The 19,232-nt window shown below is 39.5% G+C and overlaps 2 protein-coding genes across 2 annotated transcripts in view; one reads left to right on the forward strand and one right to left on the reverse strand.

The window, feature by feature from the left end:
- Positions 1–7,170, forward strand: part of TMEM164 (transmembrane protein 164) — a 193,711-nt gene extending 186,541 nt beyond the window's left edge. Inside the window, exon 8 of the mRNA XM_052663124.1 lies at positions 7,116–7,170. The gene's annotated coding sequence lies outside the window, so the exon portion shown is untranslated. The remainder of the gene's footprint in view (positions 1–7,115) is intronic.
- A 7,036-nt stretch (positions 7,171–14,206) lies between these two features.
- Positions 14,207–19,232, reverse strand: part of AMMECR1 (AMMECR nuclear protein 1) — a 111,129-nt gene continuing 106,103 nt past the window's right edge. The window contains exons 4-6 of the mRNA XM_052663642.1: positions 18,362–18,452; positions 16,881–16,977; positions 14,207–14,321 (exon numbers count right to left, since the gene is read on the reverse strand). Of these exons, the coding sequence (XP_052519602.1) occupies positions 14,207–14,321; positions 16,881–16,977; positions 18,362–18,452 (303 nt within the window). The remainder of the gene's footprint in view (positions 14,322–16,880; positions 16,978–18,361; positions 18,453–19,232) is intronic.

A 19,232-nucleotide genomic window follows, 5' to 3' on the forward strand; every position in this document is an offset into this window, starting at 1 on the left:
GTGTGAAGATTAAATAGATAAGACACTTGACACAGTGCCTGGCACACTGTAAGCACTACTCCCATAAATGTTAGATGCCATTATTGCTACCATTACTGCCATGATTGCCACCACCATTCTCACCACCATCTTCATCTTCATCAAGACAGCAGGGTGAATGATAAAAAGCTGTCTCTCGACTCTGACAAACTCAGTTTGAATCCTGGCTCTGCCACTTTGTAGCTAGGTGGCTTTGGGTAACTGGTAACTTCTTTGATCTAGATTCTGTAAAATGGGCAATTCATAAGGCTGTTTGAAAAGTGTATAATATGGTCCTTTTTATATAGTAAGCACTTCATAAATATTGGCTATTGTAGTTATTAAAAGGGGGCTGATCAAGGTCAGTGGTTACCAAGAGTTGGGGGGAGGCATGAATATGTGAAGCACCGGATTTCTAGGACAGTGAATCTACTCTCTATGATACTATAATGGTAGATATATTTGTCAAAACCTACAGAATATACAGTATCAAGAGTGAATCCTAATGTAAACTCTGGACTGGTATCAGTATAGGTTCATCAGTCAACAAATGTAGCACTGTGGTGTGGGATATTGATAGTAGGAAGAGGCTATGTGTGTATGAGGTGGAGAAGGTGGGGCAGGCAATATATGGAGAGTTCAGTGTACTTTTTGCTCTGCTTTGCTGTGAACCTAAAACTGCTCTGAAATTATAGTCTATTTAAAAGGAAAAGAAAGTTTATCAAACTAGATTGCTATATAAATTTAGAATGTTAATTCTGTCCCCATGGTAACCACTAAGAAAATAAAAGATACAGAAAAGGAAATGAAGAGGGAATCAACATGGTACACTAGAAAAAAGTCCATCAAACACAAATGAAAACTGTATTGGAGGAATTGAGGAAAAAGAGATGTGACATGTAGAAAACAAACAGCAGAATGGCAGGGAAAAAAGTTCTTCATTATCAGTAATCACTTTAAATGTAAATGGGCTAAACTCACCAATTAAAAGACAGATATTGGCAAAATGAATTGTTTTTCTTTTCTTTTGGCAAAATGAATTTTAAAAAGACATGATCTAACTATATACTGTCCAGGGGGTTCTGGCAATGAGTTGATGAGCCAACTCATTGGAAATGACTGATGCCGGGAAAGATTGAGGGCAACAGGAGAACAGAGCTGCAGAGGACGAGATGGTTAGAAAGCATCACCCACTCAATGGACAGGAATTTGAGCAAATTCTGGGAGATAGTGGAAGACAGAGGAGTCTGGCATGCTGCAGTCCATGGGGTCACAAAGAGTCAGACATGACTTAGTGACTGAATGACATCCACTATATGCTGACTACAGGAGACTCAATTTAGATCCAGAGGGATTTAAAGTGAAAGGATGGAAAAAGATATTTAATGCAAATAATAACCAAAAGAAAGTGGAGGTGGCTACAAAATATCAGGCAAAAGAAATTTTAAGTGTAAAATTTTTACAAGAGACAATGTTATCCTTTTATTGATAAAAGGATCAATTCATTAAGAAGATATAACAAGTATATTCATACACCCCAAACAACAGAGCTCCATAAGATATGAAGGGAAATTGACAGAACTGTCCATTTGACAGAAACAGTTCTCCAATAATAGGTGGAAACTACTGTATTCCACTTTAGATAATGGGTAAAATTTAGACAATATATATGTGAAGAATAGAAGACTTCAACAGCACTATAAACCAATTAGACCTAAGAGACATATACAAAATACTCTACCCAGCAAGAGCAGAACATGCATTCTTCTCAAGTGTACATGGAACATTCTCCAGGACAGATCATATATTAGGCCATGAAGCAACTATCAATAAATTTTAAAAGATTGGGATTATAGAAAGTATCTTATCTGACCAAATAGAATGAAGTTTAGAAATCCAAAACAGAAGGAAAACTGATAATATTGCAAATATGTGGAAATCAAACAACACACTACAATAACCAATTATAGTTAAAAAGAAGAAATCACTAAGGAAATTAGAAAATGCTTTGGGATGAATGAAAATGTAAGTACAATGTACCCAATTTTTAAAATTTCTGCATATATTTCTTGCAATATGCTTTTTAATTTTTATTATTAATTTTATTAGAATATGATTTACAATGCCATGTTTCAGCAGTACAGCAAAATGAGCTAGTTATGCTTAAACATATATCCATTCTTTTTTTATTGGCATATAAAAAAAGAATGGATATACAGAATCAATGAAATTGATAACTCTTTAGCTAGACTCATTAAGAAAAAAAGACAACTAAAATTCGAAATGAAAGCAGAGATGTTACTACCAACCTTACAAAAATTAAAAGGATTATACGAAAATACTATAAGCAGTTGTATGCCAACAAATTAGTCTTGATGAAATGGAAAAGTTGCTAGAAACATGGAAATTACCAAAACTGACTCAAGAAGAAATATAAAACATGAACAGATCTACAAGTAAAGAGACTGAATGAGTAATCCAAAACCTCCCCACCAAAACCCAGACTTCATTGGTGAATTGTACCAAGCATTTAAAATTTAAACATTAATCCTATTCAAACTCTTTCAAAAAAAAAAAGAAGAGGAAGGAATACTTCATAACACATTCTATAAGGCCAGCATTACCCTAATACCAAAGCAAGACAAAGATACCACAAGAAAATCACAGACCAGTATCCTTATAATATAGATACAAAGAATCCTCCACAAAATAACCAGCAAACCAAATCCAACAACACTTTGAGAGGATCATACACCATGACAAAGTGGAATTTACCCCAGGAACGTGAGAGTGGTTCAACATAAGAAAATCAACCATGGCAGTACACTATGTAGGAAAATTAACTCAACACAGACCAACAACCTAAATATAAGAGCTAAAACTATTAGAAGAAAACAGGGCTAAATTTTTATGACCTAGGATTTGGCAATAGATTATTAGATTTGTCACCAAAAACAAGAGCAACAAAATTAAAATTAGATAAATTAGACTTAATAAGAATTTAAAAATTTTGTCCTTCTAAAGGCCTTATTAAGAATGTGAAAAAAACTTAGAGAATGGGAAAAAATATTTTCAAATCATATATCTGTAAGTGTTTAATATCCTGAATATATAATGAACTCTTAAAACTTACCAGAAAGACAACACAACTAAAAATTGGGCAAAGGACTCAAATAGACATTTCTCCAATGAAGACTACAAATGACCAATAAGCACATGAAGAGGTGTTCAACATCACTGGTCATTAAGGAAATGCAGGTCAAAACTACAAATGAGATACTACTTCATACACACTAGAATGGTTATCATAAAGATAATAACAGGTATTGGTGAGGATGTGGAGAAACTGGAACCTTCATACTGGTGGGAATGTAAAATGGTACAGTCACTATGGAAGATAGTTTGTTTCTCAAAAAGTTAAACATAGAATTACCACATGATCTGGCAATTCTATCCTTAAGTATCTACCCAAGAGAAATGAAAACCTGTGTCCACACAGAAAACTTAAGACACACATTTGTAGCAGCATTATTTGTAAATGCCAAATGATTGAAACAGCCCAAATGTCCATCAGTGGACATTAAATAAACAAATCGTGGTCTACACATACAATGAACTAGTATTCAGCCATCAAAAGGAATGAAGTACTGAAACACGCAGCAACTTGAATGAACTTTGAAAATATTATGCTAAGTAAAAGAAGTCAGTGACAAAAGGTCACATGTTGAATGACTCCATTTATATGATATGTCCAGATTAAGCAAATTCAGAGAGACAGAGATTAGTGGTTACTTAGGTGATGGCCAAGGGAAAAGGGGGAATGACTTCTTAATAGAGATGGAATGTTTCATGGAGTGATGAAAAAATCGTAAAACCAGAGAGAGCTGCTGGTTGTACAACATTGCAAAGACACTCAAACCACTGAACTGTACACTTTCAAGTGGCTCATTGTGTTTTGTGGATTTTACTTTAATTAAAAAAAAGTCAATAAAAGGAGGTGAAACGAACGAAATTTCTTGTAAACTCTCAAGTGCCCTGTGTACCCTGCTCGCGGGACTCACTGGATAACCTTCCCAAGAGCAAATGTGTTGCCTGCGCTTTACCAGCCTAGGGCTGACCATTATCAATTTCTATTTGACCTTCTTCAAAGCCACAGATTCTACTGGAGTGGTACAAACCAAAATGGGGAAGGAGGGGCCCAAGGAGGACCATGTACCCTGTAGGAGCAATCCCAGCCTTTTTGAATGACTGGATTAACCTGGGGTTCCTCTTTTCAACCCCATCATTCATGAGTGCCATGGACCACATAGGCTAGGCAAGGTAAACAACCATGTCACTGACCACAGTTCTGGGAAAGGGGCCATTGCTGACACCTATGCCAGCAGGGTGGCAATGTCTCCATGCAGAGTTCCTAGAATTCATTTGACTGTTTGAAGTAAAGAAAGTTTAGGGAAATGTTTGTGTTACACTAGTACTGTCCTTTCAACAAGATGGGGATTTCTTACTCTTTCCAATCCATGACCCCCTTTCTGGCTCTGCCAGGTTATGTGGGAGTGGGGATCCTGATTGGCCCAGCCAGCTGTCTGGCCCACCCCTGTCTCCTATGCTGAGACGCACAAATCCATTTACACATATTAACACATATGCTAACCTTGGATCATTCCAGAATATTGAGATGAAAATGCTAGTTGGATGAAAAGTGACAAGAGCAACTCCTAGTTTCAAATCTGCCTGGTGTTTAGGCAATGGCTGTGACTCCGCAGCTTCCTGTCAGTTAAGACGTGATTTAAACATTCTATTGTGTACCAGTTGTGTTTCCTGTTTTACAATATCCAAATTTAATACTGCCTTCCTGCCCTTTCTGTGTAGCGGGTGATTCAGAAAGTGACTCTGATTTCCCTCTCTGGGTGGGTTTCCCTCACTATCTTATCTCTCCTCCTGCCCCATGAATGGATTTTTCCATTAGTTGACATGCTGGGAACTTTCTTCTGGCTGCAAGGCAGCCTCATAGAGCAAACAGCCTAGTTCTCTCTCTCCTGGTCATGGGAAGGTTCTGATGCCTTCCAGAGGACAGCTTTGCAGTAAAAAAAAAAAAAAACTTTGAGACACCAAATGCCATTCTGCTTTTACACAGACCTATTTCTTATACAGTCATGTAATTTCTTGCCCAGCCACCTTGGCACTCCTGCTAGGGAGCAAGACAGCCTCACTGTGAGACCAAAGCATGTCCTCCACTCAAGGAACCATGACAAAAGAAAAAAAAAAAGGAACCATGACAGTGCCTGGTTTCTGGGTGGTCTCTACTGCTGATACATAGGAGGGCCAAAGGAATGCCATTTCCCAACAAGGCTGCCACAACTCTCCTCTAATGCCACGGTGAGGTGGGAGCCATTTAGAGAAACCCTATAAAGCCATCCCAGTATCACCTGGGCCCCAGTCAATGACTTTTGCCAGCTGGAACACACTTATATGCTGCTCACAACTCTTAGCTCAGAGTGGACTGTTAATTTGTCTTACAAAATGATACTATCTTTATTCAGTAACCAAGCACAGTGCCCTGCCTCTGGGGGGACAGGCACTCAGTAAATATTGATGGATCACGTTGAACCTGACATTTGGGAAGAAAAGGCCAAAATGGAAAAGGAGATGAAATGACGCTTTGCCAAAGGCTCTCAAAATAACTGGGCATGTTGGGACGGCAGCAGTGGTTTTCAGATTGTCCCACGGGACCTGGCATTCTGTTGGAACTGATTGAAGTTTCCATAAACATTTGATTCAAAAAAAGTGTGTCTTTAAATGTATAATATTGAAACACTAACACAAACTGAAAAAAAAAAAAAAACCCACCTAACTAAAACATCTATAATGTGTTGCATTCAGAATGGCAATTGAAGACCACGAGTGGGTCAGCAGGAACCATCAAGTTGACATATTATGTTCAAACCTCTGGCAAGATGCCCAACTTCTTGCAGGCCTTCCTTGTCAGGCCTGGTTCAGAAGGCTGTGACTGCACTGGGGTTTTAGAATTTAGGCCAATGTGTACTCACTTTCATAAAACTACACAATACTACCTCTTCTGTTTGCAAATCAAGACCTTGTTGCTGCTGTACAGCCAAAACAATACAGAAATCAATGGAGCGCTGAGACTCTGTCATCTGTCACCCCAATTACAAATTTTTATAGTCACCCAAACAGCCTCGTCGTTCTCATTAACTTTCTGAGTAACTGGTATACATTTGTACTTTAAAACAATGAAATACTGTTTTTAATCTCATACTTGTAACTTAATGAGGTGCCAGCTAAGATTCTGATTAAAAAGCAAAGAGGTTCTTCCAGCATGGAGGGAGACTGAAGGCTGAACACATTACCAGCCCCTTGTGACTTGGCTGTGTCCTTTTAGAGAGCGAATAGGCACTCAAGGACACCAGGGCACTTGTGAGCACAGAGGCCCGTAATGCAGACACCACCCAGCGCTCCTGTCTTAGTGCCTCTTACAGCTAACCTCTGTTGCTAGCCTCTGTTGAGCTAATGTGATCATCTGTCAGGATGGAAATCTGCAAGCATAGGTCAGTGTTCATTTATGTAAAGCACATGCCTTCTACTAGCCTTCTGGGTGGGTCCATTGAAACTATTTGAGAGGCATAGTCCATATACTTGGAACATAGTAAGAAAAGGGTCATTTTAAATCATAGTGATAACTAAGTTATTGGGATGAAGAGGTAGACTGGTTTGGGTCCTAAGGCAGTTTTTTCTGATTCTTGAAAAGATTTCTTCCAACAGGCTTAGGGTTTGGAACAGGGGATTGTCTCATGGGTTGAAGGGATCAAGGAAGTCCTCTGAATGTAATAGCCAAAGCAGTGTATCCAGGGCGTGCCTCAGTTGCATCCTTCCATTCAGCTATTCCTCCAGAAGGGGAAAAGCCTGGACAGACAGATGGGAAGCCATCAGAGCTTGACCAAAACCCACACGTGTCTTAGCTCATGTGGTTAAGAGCTGCAGAAAGTGGGAGAAACCATACTCTGAAAATGGTTGCCATTCACTAACTGGGCTCTCCTGAGTGGCAGCTCTGAATCCAGGTGTGATTTTTCCCACAGCAGACTTCCTCCCAGCTCACAGTGATGGGACCCCCTGGATATGACAGTATTTCCCATCAACAGAGAGGAACTGCCGCATTCCACACAGTCACACTTGCCCTCTGAAGCAGTGGAGCAATTTAAAAGGTGCCCAGTGGGGCATGAAGTCTAAAGAGGGGAAGTGCTGAAACTCTGGGAAGAATTTAGGTAGGTGGAGTGTGGTTACTGAAGTTGAAATCGGTCCAGATCACTGAGTTAACCACTAATGCTATTAAAAAAGAATGCTGTGGGCTCATTAAATTACTTCATTCTACCTGAACCTATTAATATCATCTAAATCATTAAAAAATCCTGTGTACCATTAAACATGAATGATGAAACTGCCTCTGAGCAGATGGCTGCCTTAATGGAGCACTATTCCAAACCACAATAGTCCTCTAGAGCCAAGATGGCTGTTTTTAGCCACTGTGATTGACATGAGCACATGTCATCAAATTCACACAGGGAGTGGGGCTTTGGGGCAATGAAACAGAAAATTGTCCTGCATATATTCATTAGCAATTAATCCTGAAATATGCATTATGAAACTGAGACAGCAAATGATTTAGAAAGAGCCAGAGGTATTTCAGCAATGTCCTTGATGGCCTTTCTGCAGAGAAAGGGATAAGGCAACAGCTGATAGAGATAGGACACCAAGAGATCCCTTGCTTGATGTGGGCTCCTATCTGGCCCTTGGATGGCAGTAGCACTAGTTACCTTGCCTGATATGCAGATGTTTTCCCCAGGCTCAAGTGGCAAATAGGGTTCATCTCATATCACTTTGGAACTGGAAAATTGGTAATAAGTTTACATATGTGATGTACCCTGATGGCACTGCTACTACCCCCTACCAGCTCCCAAAGGGGAAGACCCAGTAATACACTGATCTGGAAGAAATTGGGAACAGGCTTAAGTATAGCCATGTTGCCACTGGAATTCAAGTCTGATGCTTGCCTCAGATCCATGGCCAGGGTAGACTGCCCAATAAAGGCTAGACTATATCAGTAGGCACACAATTGCACTCATCTCACACGCTAGTAAAGTAGTGCTCAAAATTTTCCAAGCCAGGCTTCAGCAATACGTGAACCGTGAACTTCCAGATGTTCAAGCTGGTTTTCGAAAAGACAGAGGAACCACAGATCAAATTGCCAACATCTGCTGGATCATCCAAAAAGCAATAGAGTTCCAGAAAAACATCTATTTCTGCTTTATTGACTATGCCAAAGCCTTTGACTGTGTGGATAACAATAAACTGTGGAAAATTCTTCAAGAGATGTGGAAATTTCTTCAAGAGATGGAAATACCAGACCACCTGACCTGCCTCTTGAGAAATCTGTATGCAGGTCAGGAAGCAACAGTTAGAACTGGACATGGAACAAAAGACTGGTTCCAAATAGGAAAAGGAGTACATCAAGGCTGTATATTGTCACCCTGCTTATTTAAGTTATATGTAGAGTACATCATGAGAAACGCTGGGCTGAAGAAGCACAAGCTGGAATCAAGACTGCCGGGAGAAATATCAATAACCTCAGATATGCAGATGACACCACCCTGATGGCAGAAAGTGAAGAGGAACTAAAGAGCCTCTTGATGAAAGTGAAAGAGGAGAGTGAAAAAGTTGGCTTAAAGCTCAGCATTCAGAAAATGAAGATCATGGCATCTGGTCCCATCACTTCATGGGAAATAGATGGGGAAACAGAGGAAACAGTGTCAGACTTTATTTTTTTGGGCTCCAAAATCACTGCAGGTGGTGATTGCAGCCATGAAATTAAACGACGCTTACTCCTTGGAAGGAAAGTTATGACCAACCTATATAACATATTCAAAAGCAGAGACATTACTTTGCCAACAAAGATCTGTCTAGTAAGGGCTATGGTTTTTCCAGTAGTCATGTATGGATGTGAGAGTTGGACTGTGAAGAAAGCTGAGCACCGAAGAATTGGTGCTTTTGAACTGTGGTGTTGGGAAAGACTCTTGAGAGTCCCTTGGACTGCAAGGATATCCAACCAGTCCATTCTAAAGGAGATCAGTCCTGGGTGTTCTTTAGAAGGAATGATGCTAAAGCTGAAACTCCAGTACTTTGTCCACCTCATACTGGAAAAGACTCTGATGCTGGGAGGGATAGGGGGCAGGAGGAAAAGGGGACGACAGAGGATGAGATGGCTGGATGGCATCACCAACTCGATGGATGTGGGTTTGGGTGAACTCCGGGAGTTGGTGATGGACAGGGAGGCCTGGCGTGCTGCGATTCATGGGGTCGCAAAGAGTCAGACACGACTGAGTGACTGAACTGAACTGAATATCAGTAGGCCAGGATTTAGGGCTGGGCACAAGAATGACATAGGTAACTCATATGGTAGGGAACAGCTGTAAGCAGATGAGGTTTCCCAAGTGCCAGTTTGGAAAGAAATCTGTGTCCATTCCTAAGTATATTATTTCCCAGGTGGAGCAGTGGTAAAGAATCTGCCTGCCAATGCAGGAGACGCAAGAGACACAGATTCAATCCCTGAGTTGGGCAGATCCCTGGAGGAGGAAATGGCAACCTACTCCAGTATTCTTGCCTGGAAAATTCTATGGACAGAGGAGCCTGGTGGTTACAGTCCATGGGGTCACAAAGAGTTGGATACGACTGAGCAAGCGACTGAGCCTGCACACATATTATTTCAGCAGCTTCAACTGTTAGCTTTTAGTTAAGGAGTACCCACGAGGCCCAAATCCTCTGGTGAGGCAGCTTAAAGAAAGAAACCACAAATGGTAATTCAGTTTTAACATTTTATTGGGTAAATGATTTTAAAGGTAATAACAATAGTGTCAAAACTACTACAATATCTTTCCACAGCCATACCTTACAGACCCACATAAACCTTCTCATTTTTCTTTTTCATTTATAATATTTTAAAGCCATACATGTCATATAAAATGCCCATTTCCAATAGTTTCTTCAAACTATTAAGCAATTAAATGTGGAAGGAAGGAGGATCTAGTTATACTTGAAGGGGTTACACATAATTGGTGATGTCTTACTGTAATCAAAAAACAGGGTACTAAGAAAGGGAGGACGAGAGAGCTACTCCAGGTAGCTGTGCTCATTACAAGTCTTACCACTGCATCACCAAGAACTCATTATGCTGGTGACTGATTCAAAGTAATTTTGGGGAACATATAAAACACTAAAATAACTTAGAAACTAGATCCAAATATTTCAAAAGTAATCAACTTTCATATACAAAAACAGTCAGAGGTGGTTACAAAAGTTTGTTTTCTCAGTGCGTCTATGTACCAGCGCAGTTACTGGGTCCAGAGCAAAATAAAAGGTTTATTTTCTTCTGAAACAGTAATAAAAAACAAGGAAAACATATCTTTGTATATAAAGGATCAATGCTGGTCTTAAGAATAATGTAATCAGAAACCCTTAAATCGAGAGGCACACAATGGGCTTCCGCTCTTAAAAAATAAAAGGAAAGTCACCAGTTTATTTCAATGGAGGAGGTGCTCACACCCCTCAAATAAACTTAATTCAATTTAACATCACTAGCAAAAATCACTTAGAAACTGTACAAAAATAAAAAAGTTAACACATTTAATCCTGCAAGGTTTTTGTAAGGACTGGAAGGCAGGCTTTTGGAGCAGCATTTGGGCATGGCTGGGGGCTTCTTTGGTTTGATCTAACACACAGAAGAGATGGGACCTATTCCAGGTGACAGTTTTTGAATTTCCTGCACATTTGAAGACATGAAAAGAGGCCAGTATACAAACTTCCGGTGTGCTGGGCATTGGGGTTGTATGCAGTGGACTGAAAATCTTATAACTACTTTAAGAGCGCCTGGGGGGTGGGGTGGGTAAAGAGCAAGCCTTGCACTTCCTCCATCAATCACACCGGCCTCTCATGATAGGGGAGACGGGCAGGGCAGTAGCACATTCTCCTACAGTCAGAAGGCCACTTAAGGGGAGAAGGGGGAGGGGCAATTGTTCTTTTAGAATCTGGTACCTGGCTGACCTTGTTTAACAACAAGAGAACCCTTCCAGAAATGGAAGCCTTTTGCTACATACCAAAGTAAAATACGTACTATTTTCCAAGAGGAAAAAAAAATACCCAGTTGCATTTGAAAAACAGAAAACATAAATGGAACTAATTAACATTTAAAAGGGGGGCTATGTAAACTTTGTGCTACTCAAATGAAGTTCAAGTATTACTTCTGAGCTGTTTAGAGATCACTGAACTTATACAATATTCTGGTGATAAGAGTGCAATTCACATTTGTGTTTCTGAACAAATAAACCACAACTGGCTAGAACACAACCTGTGCAATTAGAATCTTCGTCTGAGTTAAAAACACATGCTACATATTTCAACATGTTCAAAGTTAATTCAAACCACATATTTAACAGCTTTGTAATATACGACAAAGGTGAAAGGGTCTAGCATTTGTTTGAAGCACACCATTACAAGTTTGTATAACACCTTTTACACTACAAAATCATTTAGTCAACAGCTACTTAGACACAAAAAATGCACTGTGCATTAATTTGAATACAAAAGGAGACAAAACTATCCTTTTCCCCCAAGCCACGGTGGGAAATATTGCTGACCTCGTCCTCTGAAGCCTGCAGGATGGTTATTTCTTCAGTATAACATTATTACACTGGTAAGAAAATCTGTATAACATCTGCATATATCAAGAATTTTAAAAAATCTGATATGATTTTAGAGTCCGCATGACCAGTCACGTGACCTGCTCAAGACTGATTAGCACCGTTAAATACATTAATACACACATATGTATATATTGTATACACACTCACATATGCATGTAATAGATCTTTTCTTTAAAAAAAAAAAACTTCTAACCATGAGCTCACCCAGGATGAGGAGCCTGTTGAACTGATGAGATGATGGATAAGATGGATCAATATTGGTCTATTCTGTCTCTCTTCAGTTTGCTTGTTTTATTTACTTTTTTTTTTTGCAGCAGACAATATCATTCAGCTTGTGCTCAGTTTCCCTATAAGGGCAAGAAAAAATTTCCATCAGGTAGCCACTTGTTTTTATACTGAAAGACTAATCTGCTCCAAAATGCTCCCAAGTAGAAATGAAAGGACTCAAAATCCCTTTCTAAAGGCCAACAGCGAGCTTTCTCTAACTAATCTCTAGGTTCAATGGAACTGGCTACCGAGGTTCCATTTCAGGCTAACAACTGGCTTCTTAGTTAAGGCATCACAACTGAAAATGGTTATTTCAACAACGGATGCTGTGGATGAAGGAATACCAAAAAACTTCTGAGAACTCTCATCAAAAACAAAAGCAGTTGGCTTTGCTGCAAGGGCCAGCAGAAGAAATTCAGCCAATTCACCTCACAAACTAGAAAAGGGTTTTCAAATTCTGAACTAGCAGTCAGTTACTTGTCACAGCAACGACATGTATAAGCTATGCCATCTTGATATTCAGTGACATCGTGTAGTTTTAGACTATGTTCTGCACCATACTTATATTCATCACTTGAAATCTTTGTTTCCTGTTTGAAAAAAATGTTTACACACACACATATATTTATATATATTCATGGGGTCGCAAAGAGTCAGACACGACTGAGCGACTGAACTCAACTGAACTACCAAAATATGAAGATAATCTTTCTCCAGAGTCATCTGTCATTTTTCCTGGGGTATACATACAGACCTCCCATTGACACGAGGAAGTTCTCTGTGTATACATAATGGGAAAACAAACGGGCAAATGCGCTGGGCTCTAGCAACTATACCATACCTAAATGCCAACTCTATTTATGCAGGGGTAACATAACATCTTCTCAGTATAGTAAATGTGTTTCTGTCAAAAGTATGTAGTGCAGAAAGAGATTCAAGCGATTTTATAGTATTTCTAAAACTCCAGTATTGTCCCCATGATAAACATGTCTAAAATCACGACATGTATGAACTTTTGTTTCACTAGATTATCATTACCATTTCTTTAAATGGTAGCTAAAATTGTCTCTGGCCAATCATGACTTATTGAAACCTAAAGCTAACAAATTTAAATTAATATATAATAGAAATGTGTCTCTTTTTGGTTATTTGCTCAAAATAATTTTTTTCAGCTTAAAAAAATACTCAAGAGTAAGCAATTTGTCTAATCTGTTGTTTCACATATACAAACAATAAAATTTTATAAGAATATTTCTCTAAATTGCCTTTTTTCTAACCCTTCTTAATTCCACTTCATTATATTCTTCTCAAAGGCACTAAATTCTGTATCTGCTCTCTTCCTGATATATGCTGCTTTTCAAAATGATTTCTGTAGCATATTTCAAAGGTAGCTTGCACTTTCTTAAAACAGTGTTTCCGCTTGTAAGTTGGTTCTATAAAGTGATTGAGGCAGTTTTACCTATGATAACTAGAACAATAGGCATAAATGATTTCTCACTCTGTGTGACAAGTCCTATCACGGACCTTCGAATATTCTACACTAGAATGAAAGTTCATATATTTTAACCATGGGAAAAACATACTTAAGCAGTAAAGACCCATATACTAAGCTCTTATAGTAAAATGAATTTTAGACAAATTCAAAAGTATACAAATACCTGAATCTGATATGAATTACTCCCAAACATGGCTATCAAAAGTTATCTATCTTACTAAGGAAAACGGAGGAAAAATCTAAATAAAATCCTTAAAAACTGCACAATTTCTTCCATCCACAGTCAAAGAAGGAAGAAAGAGAAGAAAGAAAGAAAGAAGACAGGAAGGAAGGCAAGAAGGACAGAAAGACAAACCTGACTGAAATAGCAAAGCAAAATTCTATATAATATTATAAGGAAAGAAAACTCCAAAATTCATATATGCTGCAAAAAAAAAAAAAGATCTAAAATAATAAAACAGGAGGATCTTCTTAATAAATGCCACTTTCCTACCCGTTACCATGATGATCTTAGTTGACAATGTCGAAGCTTCACCATGGCAACGGAAACTATCATCATAAAATGGTACAGTAAAACAGATAGCTAGACCAAGAAGGGGTAGGGTCTCCTGGGAAGAGGTCTGCAGAGAGGCCCAGTGACTGGTTGTGCGGCTCAGTGTCAGGAATAATGGTTGTATGGTGGAAGGGGATGCCCAATGCCATTTTGGAAATGATGATGCTGGCGATGAGCAAGGTATTCAGCATAGCTCAAGGTCATCTTTTCACTACGGTACCTGAAAGAAAGTCAGGGAAGAGACAAAGTTAACATCATGAAATAGGTGATGTGTGAATGTCAGAGCCAAGGGATCCTTAGAGATAATTCTTCTATATCAAGAAACAGAGACCTGGAGAGAAGAAGTGACTTGCCCACACAGCTAATACATAGCAAAGGTGAGAACCACCCAGGAATCCAGAGTCTGAGTCCAGGACTCTACATTCTACTATTCCTTGTTTAGGGCTTCCTTGGAGGCTCAGATGGTAAAGAATCTGCTTGCAATGCAGGAGACCTGGATTCAATCCCTTGGTTGAGAAGATCCCCTGGAGAAGGAAATGGCAACCCACTCTAGTATTCTTGCCTGGGAAATCCCATGGACAGAGGAGCCTGGTAGGCTATAGGCCATGGGGTCGCAAAGAGTCAGACACGACTGAGCAATGAACACTTTCACTCCTCGTTTAAATTGTTCTAGAAATTGTATTGCCCTCTCGGCTCCAGTTTGCTAACAGGAAAGAACAGAGGAAAGCCAGTCTATTACTGTCATGTATACATTTCATTCACTTGACTATTTCTTCTGGGATCCTCCATCGGTTTTCTTTTACCATTCTTTTCCTTCTGTCCACAGGTCTCAGGTTTTGCCATTAAGGGAAAACAGCAGCAACACAAAACATGTCTTGATTGTGGTATCTCAATCCTCTTTCCTCATCTTTTTTTTTCCTTTTTCTTTTCATTGCCACACTTCTCAGAAGAGTCATGTGTTTTCTACCTCTCCATTAGGATACTTCTCACCACTCCCTTTTGGAAGCTCTCTGTGCCTTGCGTTCTGTAACTTCAGACTCCCCTGGTGCTCCCCTTACCTCTTGGACTGCTCCTTATCTCTCTGATCACTCATCCTACCCTTGTGCCTTGTAAGAGTTTCCTACATTTCTCCCTTCAGTTCCTTTGTCCCTATGCTCTGTCCCAGTTCAGTGAACCTTTGCCTCACAGCTTCAAGTATGTCGTCTTTGCAGATGATCCCAAATCACCACCTCTAGCCATGAGCTCTACACATGTACATTTTCAGTGACCTATTGGACATTTCTATACAGTTATCCCAGGAAGCACTTAAAATCCAGAATCAGTGCATAAATGGAACTCCTCAATGTGGTCCATGTCTTGGTCAAAGGGACTGCCTTGGTCCCTTTTATTTAGATAAAAGCCTTGACTTGCTCTTCTTCCCTACTCCTGAATGATGACTAAGTCCTTTTATTTTTTTCCACAATATTTTCTTTTCCTTCCTTTCATGCCATCCCATGGCCACAGCTCTTAAGGCTCCCATTTCACCTTCTTTAGGTTGCTGCCACATATTCTTAGATAATAGAAATGTCTCCTAATTTTCCTGTTTCCAATTCTAATTTTACATTTCAAATCCATCTGTTCAAAACCCGTCAGTGGCTACTATTGCCTACAGTCGAGTTTAAACTTCTTTCTCTCTGCCTTCTGGGCCATATTCTCCCTGGTGACCTCCTTCTCTATGTACACTGATGCTCAGCTCCTTCAGTTGTGTCTTGACTCTGTAACCCCATGGACTGTACCCTGCCAGGCTCCTCTGTCCAGGGGACTATCCGAGCAAGAACACTAGAGTAGGTTGCCATTTCCTCCTCCAGGGGATCTTCCAAACCCAGGGATCGAACCTGCATATAATACATCTCCCGCATTGGCAGGTGGATGCTTTACCTCTGCACCACTTGGGACGCCCCTCAGAAAGTTCTCTTTAAGTTAACCCCTTTCCTCCCTGACTCTCCCCACCTGTCAAATATTCTACTCATTCTTCAATGAGTAAAATTCTTATACTCAGCCTCCAATCTACTTCCTCTTTGAAATTTTCTGTTATTCACAACCCCCTCTTGGAATTCCTCTTTCCCTACTCTATGATCTCATACCATCCATCATATTTTGCCTTCTATTAATAATTATTTTTGTACATGCCCTTCTATTCTCCTAGACTGTAACTCCTCAGAGCTGAGAACAGCTCATTTTTAGACTATAGGCATTCAGTGTGGTTTTAGAGAATTAAAAGAAATGGAAACAGCAACCCATTTTCCTAAAATGTTTGATACTTTCCTTTTTTTAAGTCAGTACACCTATGAGCCCTTGCAGAAATTCATTCAGCATCTGTGAGTCTAGCTCAATTGTGTTTTTTTCAGCTAGCTTTCTGTCACTGCCAAGATTCTAAAGTGAAATTCAAATTTGAGGGCTGCTTATCAGGATCCTGCGGTCCTGCTAAGGCATGTCAAAAGAGGACCAAAAAACTCAGGTAACTTTCTTCAGTAACGTAGTCTAAAGGCTCAGAAGGCTTGCTTTAACAAAGCCAGACTAATCACACAGAGCTAAGATGGGAAGGATGGGCTCATACAGCATAGAGGCTTTACTGTTGAGCAGAGTTCCATTGTATCCACCCTCAGAATGGCCCTGCCATTCATTTCACTCTGTTTCAGAAAAAAGCAGCAAGTATAGTTAGAGAAAAGATTACACAAGGTTACAGGTATGCACATCAAAATATATCAGTCAGCCCTGCACTAGACAGTGCTTTCTGTACCTGGTCAGTTTTATGGTTTTCCTGAATTCATTCGTAATTGGAGCTTTGTATCCTCCTTTTCTCAGTAAGGAGTCTATGGTCTGAATGTGGTCCCATCCTGTGGAGAGTAGACCAGATAAAATACCAGTCAAGCACATGTAATAAGCACCTTTGGTTAAATACAAAATGACTTTGTAGAGGTCAGCTATCACTGTCACCAACTGCTGTCAACCCCTTTGGTCCTAAAAACAGGCACACAGAAGGGCTAAGATTTCACCCTGTACAGAAGCAGGTATACCATGGCACACCTTCAATTTTAGCTATCCCTGCTGGCTCACAACACCGGCTTCTTTATCTCAACCACATTCCAAGACACAGAGCCTAAGAGGCCAGCAGTAACTTCTCAGGGGTGTCTCAGCAACAAACCATAAACACTGTACTCTCCTCTAACGGTGATATCTTTAAAAGGGAGGGAAAAGACTCATTGTGCCAACTCAGTAGGACATAGGAGTCCCACACCAACTCATGGTAATTGCCATTTCTAATGGTATCTTCTGGAGCCAATCATGTATATCTGTGTGCAGCATTCAAAGGCATTTTTGTGGGTTCTGACACAGGATGTACATTCATACCCCAGGCCCTCAAGCTCATGTATGCTCTACAGAGTCAGCAGAACTACAGAACTAAGAAAATTTCAAAAGTAACCCCAATAAATCTTCAGAGAGCTGCTTTAAAGACTAATAACTCATTTGGGGGTTTACTATTAAATTTTTCAGTTCTATATCACATTTATATTAAACAGATATGGTGAAACCAAATTACCCGTGCTTTCTGATGAGAAGAAAAGCTCCATGAGATAAAGAAGAGATATTCATTTCAACGAACATGAAATTATAATTTAGTAGTGGCTAGAAAGGACAAGATACTAGAGTGAAATGTATTTTGGGTTACACTGGTAGTTCCTAAAGCTTTGTGCTATGTACGTAAAGTCAAAAAACATTTGTTGATGAGGAACAAATAAAACACTATAATAGTTCATTTATTCTCAATGCTCCTAATCTTCACGGGAAACTTAACAGTTTTAATAGTAGCAGAATGAGTAATGGCAACCACCTAAGGAAACATTTGATAATGACAATGAAGTGTGTGGCTGACCATCAAACAAAAGACTTGTTTATTATGCCATAAGGCTATAGCACAGTGGAATATGGGAAAGTGGCACATCAAATTTACAGCAAACCATTGCCTAAAAGCCCAAACTTTAACAAATCTTTCCTTTTTTGAAAGTTTATTTTTTTATGTTTTTGCTGTACAGAGATTCAACTTCTGTGTAATTCACCAATTTCAGACAGACATTGCAGTGGCAGTGATAGAAGAATCATTTCTTATAATCTGACAGTGATCAATTATCAGATATAACTGCAAGGTCAGACAGCGCATTTTACTTTGTTTATTTGTTCAAATTCTTCACCAGATGGTATAAAATAAAGTACAGCAATGACCTTGCTCCTTTGCAACCTCCGGTAGATAGGTGGCGGTGCGTTTTGATCCTTTTTCATTGATGAATTCTATTCTAATGCCATGTACACCCACCTGAAAGAAATGGGCAGTTTTATTAGTACAGTCTTCTTCATAGGAAAAAAAGAAAAAGTTAGAATTTAACTTTCAGAGAATGCAGTTTTTTTTTCCTTTCCCCTTGCTTTTTGGAAAGGCATATCTCTTCTCTTTCCAAAACACTGACTTTGGAGATTGAAGGCCAGTATCATGGCCATGGAGACTGAAAATGTTGATTTACACGTGCCCAACATGCACCAGATTATGTATGCCATTCTCTTTGGAACTGGGACCACCACTCTGGGGCTGTGTGTAGAATAAGACAATCAATGGCAAGCATCCTGCCCCCACCCCCAAATTGTAGCTCATGCCAATAAGGAACTAGAACAAGGGAACCGACTTCAGAGAGACAGCAAACAACCATCCTGCTTTCAGGGGCAAACACCATTTCAGACCGAGTTCCAGAACTTGTGGGGTAGCTGACTCCCTTCCCAAACTGTCTAGTCTCTTTGAAACCTTGATTAGATGTAGATAAACAAACACAGATAAGACAGAAAAATCTAACAACCAGATCCTGCATCATCACCCATTATGTCTGAAAAAAATGTATTATGGCTTGAAGTGTGCCTATAGCAAACCCTGTCTATCTACAACACTGCTGCCAAATCTAAGAGCAGTAAAATTTCAAATTACCTTGAGGCAGGGCATTTTCACACAGTTTCTTATATACTAACCCAGAGACCACTATAACTTTATTATGTGAAACAGACAAACTTTTGATGATGCCCTAAAAAAGGTAGTCTCTTAAGCAAAGGGAAA

Source organism: Budorcas taxicolor, chromosome X (genome assembly GCF_023091745.1).
Source record: "Budorcas taxicolor isolate Tak-1 chromosome X, Takin1.1, whole genome shotgun sequence".
Classification (NCBI taxonomy): Eukaryota; Metazoa; Chordata; class Mammalia; order Artiodactyla; family Bovidae; genus Budorcas; species Budorcas taxicolor.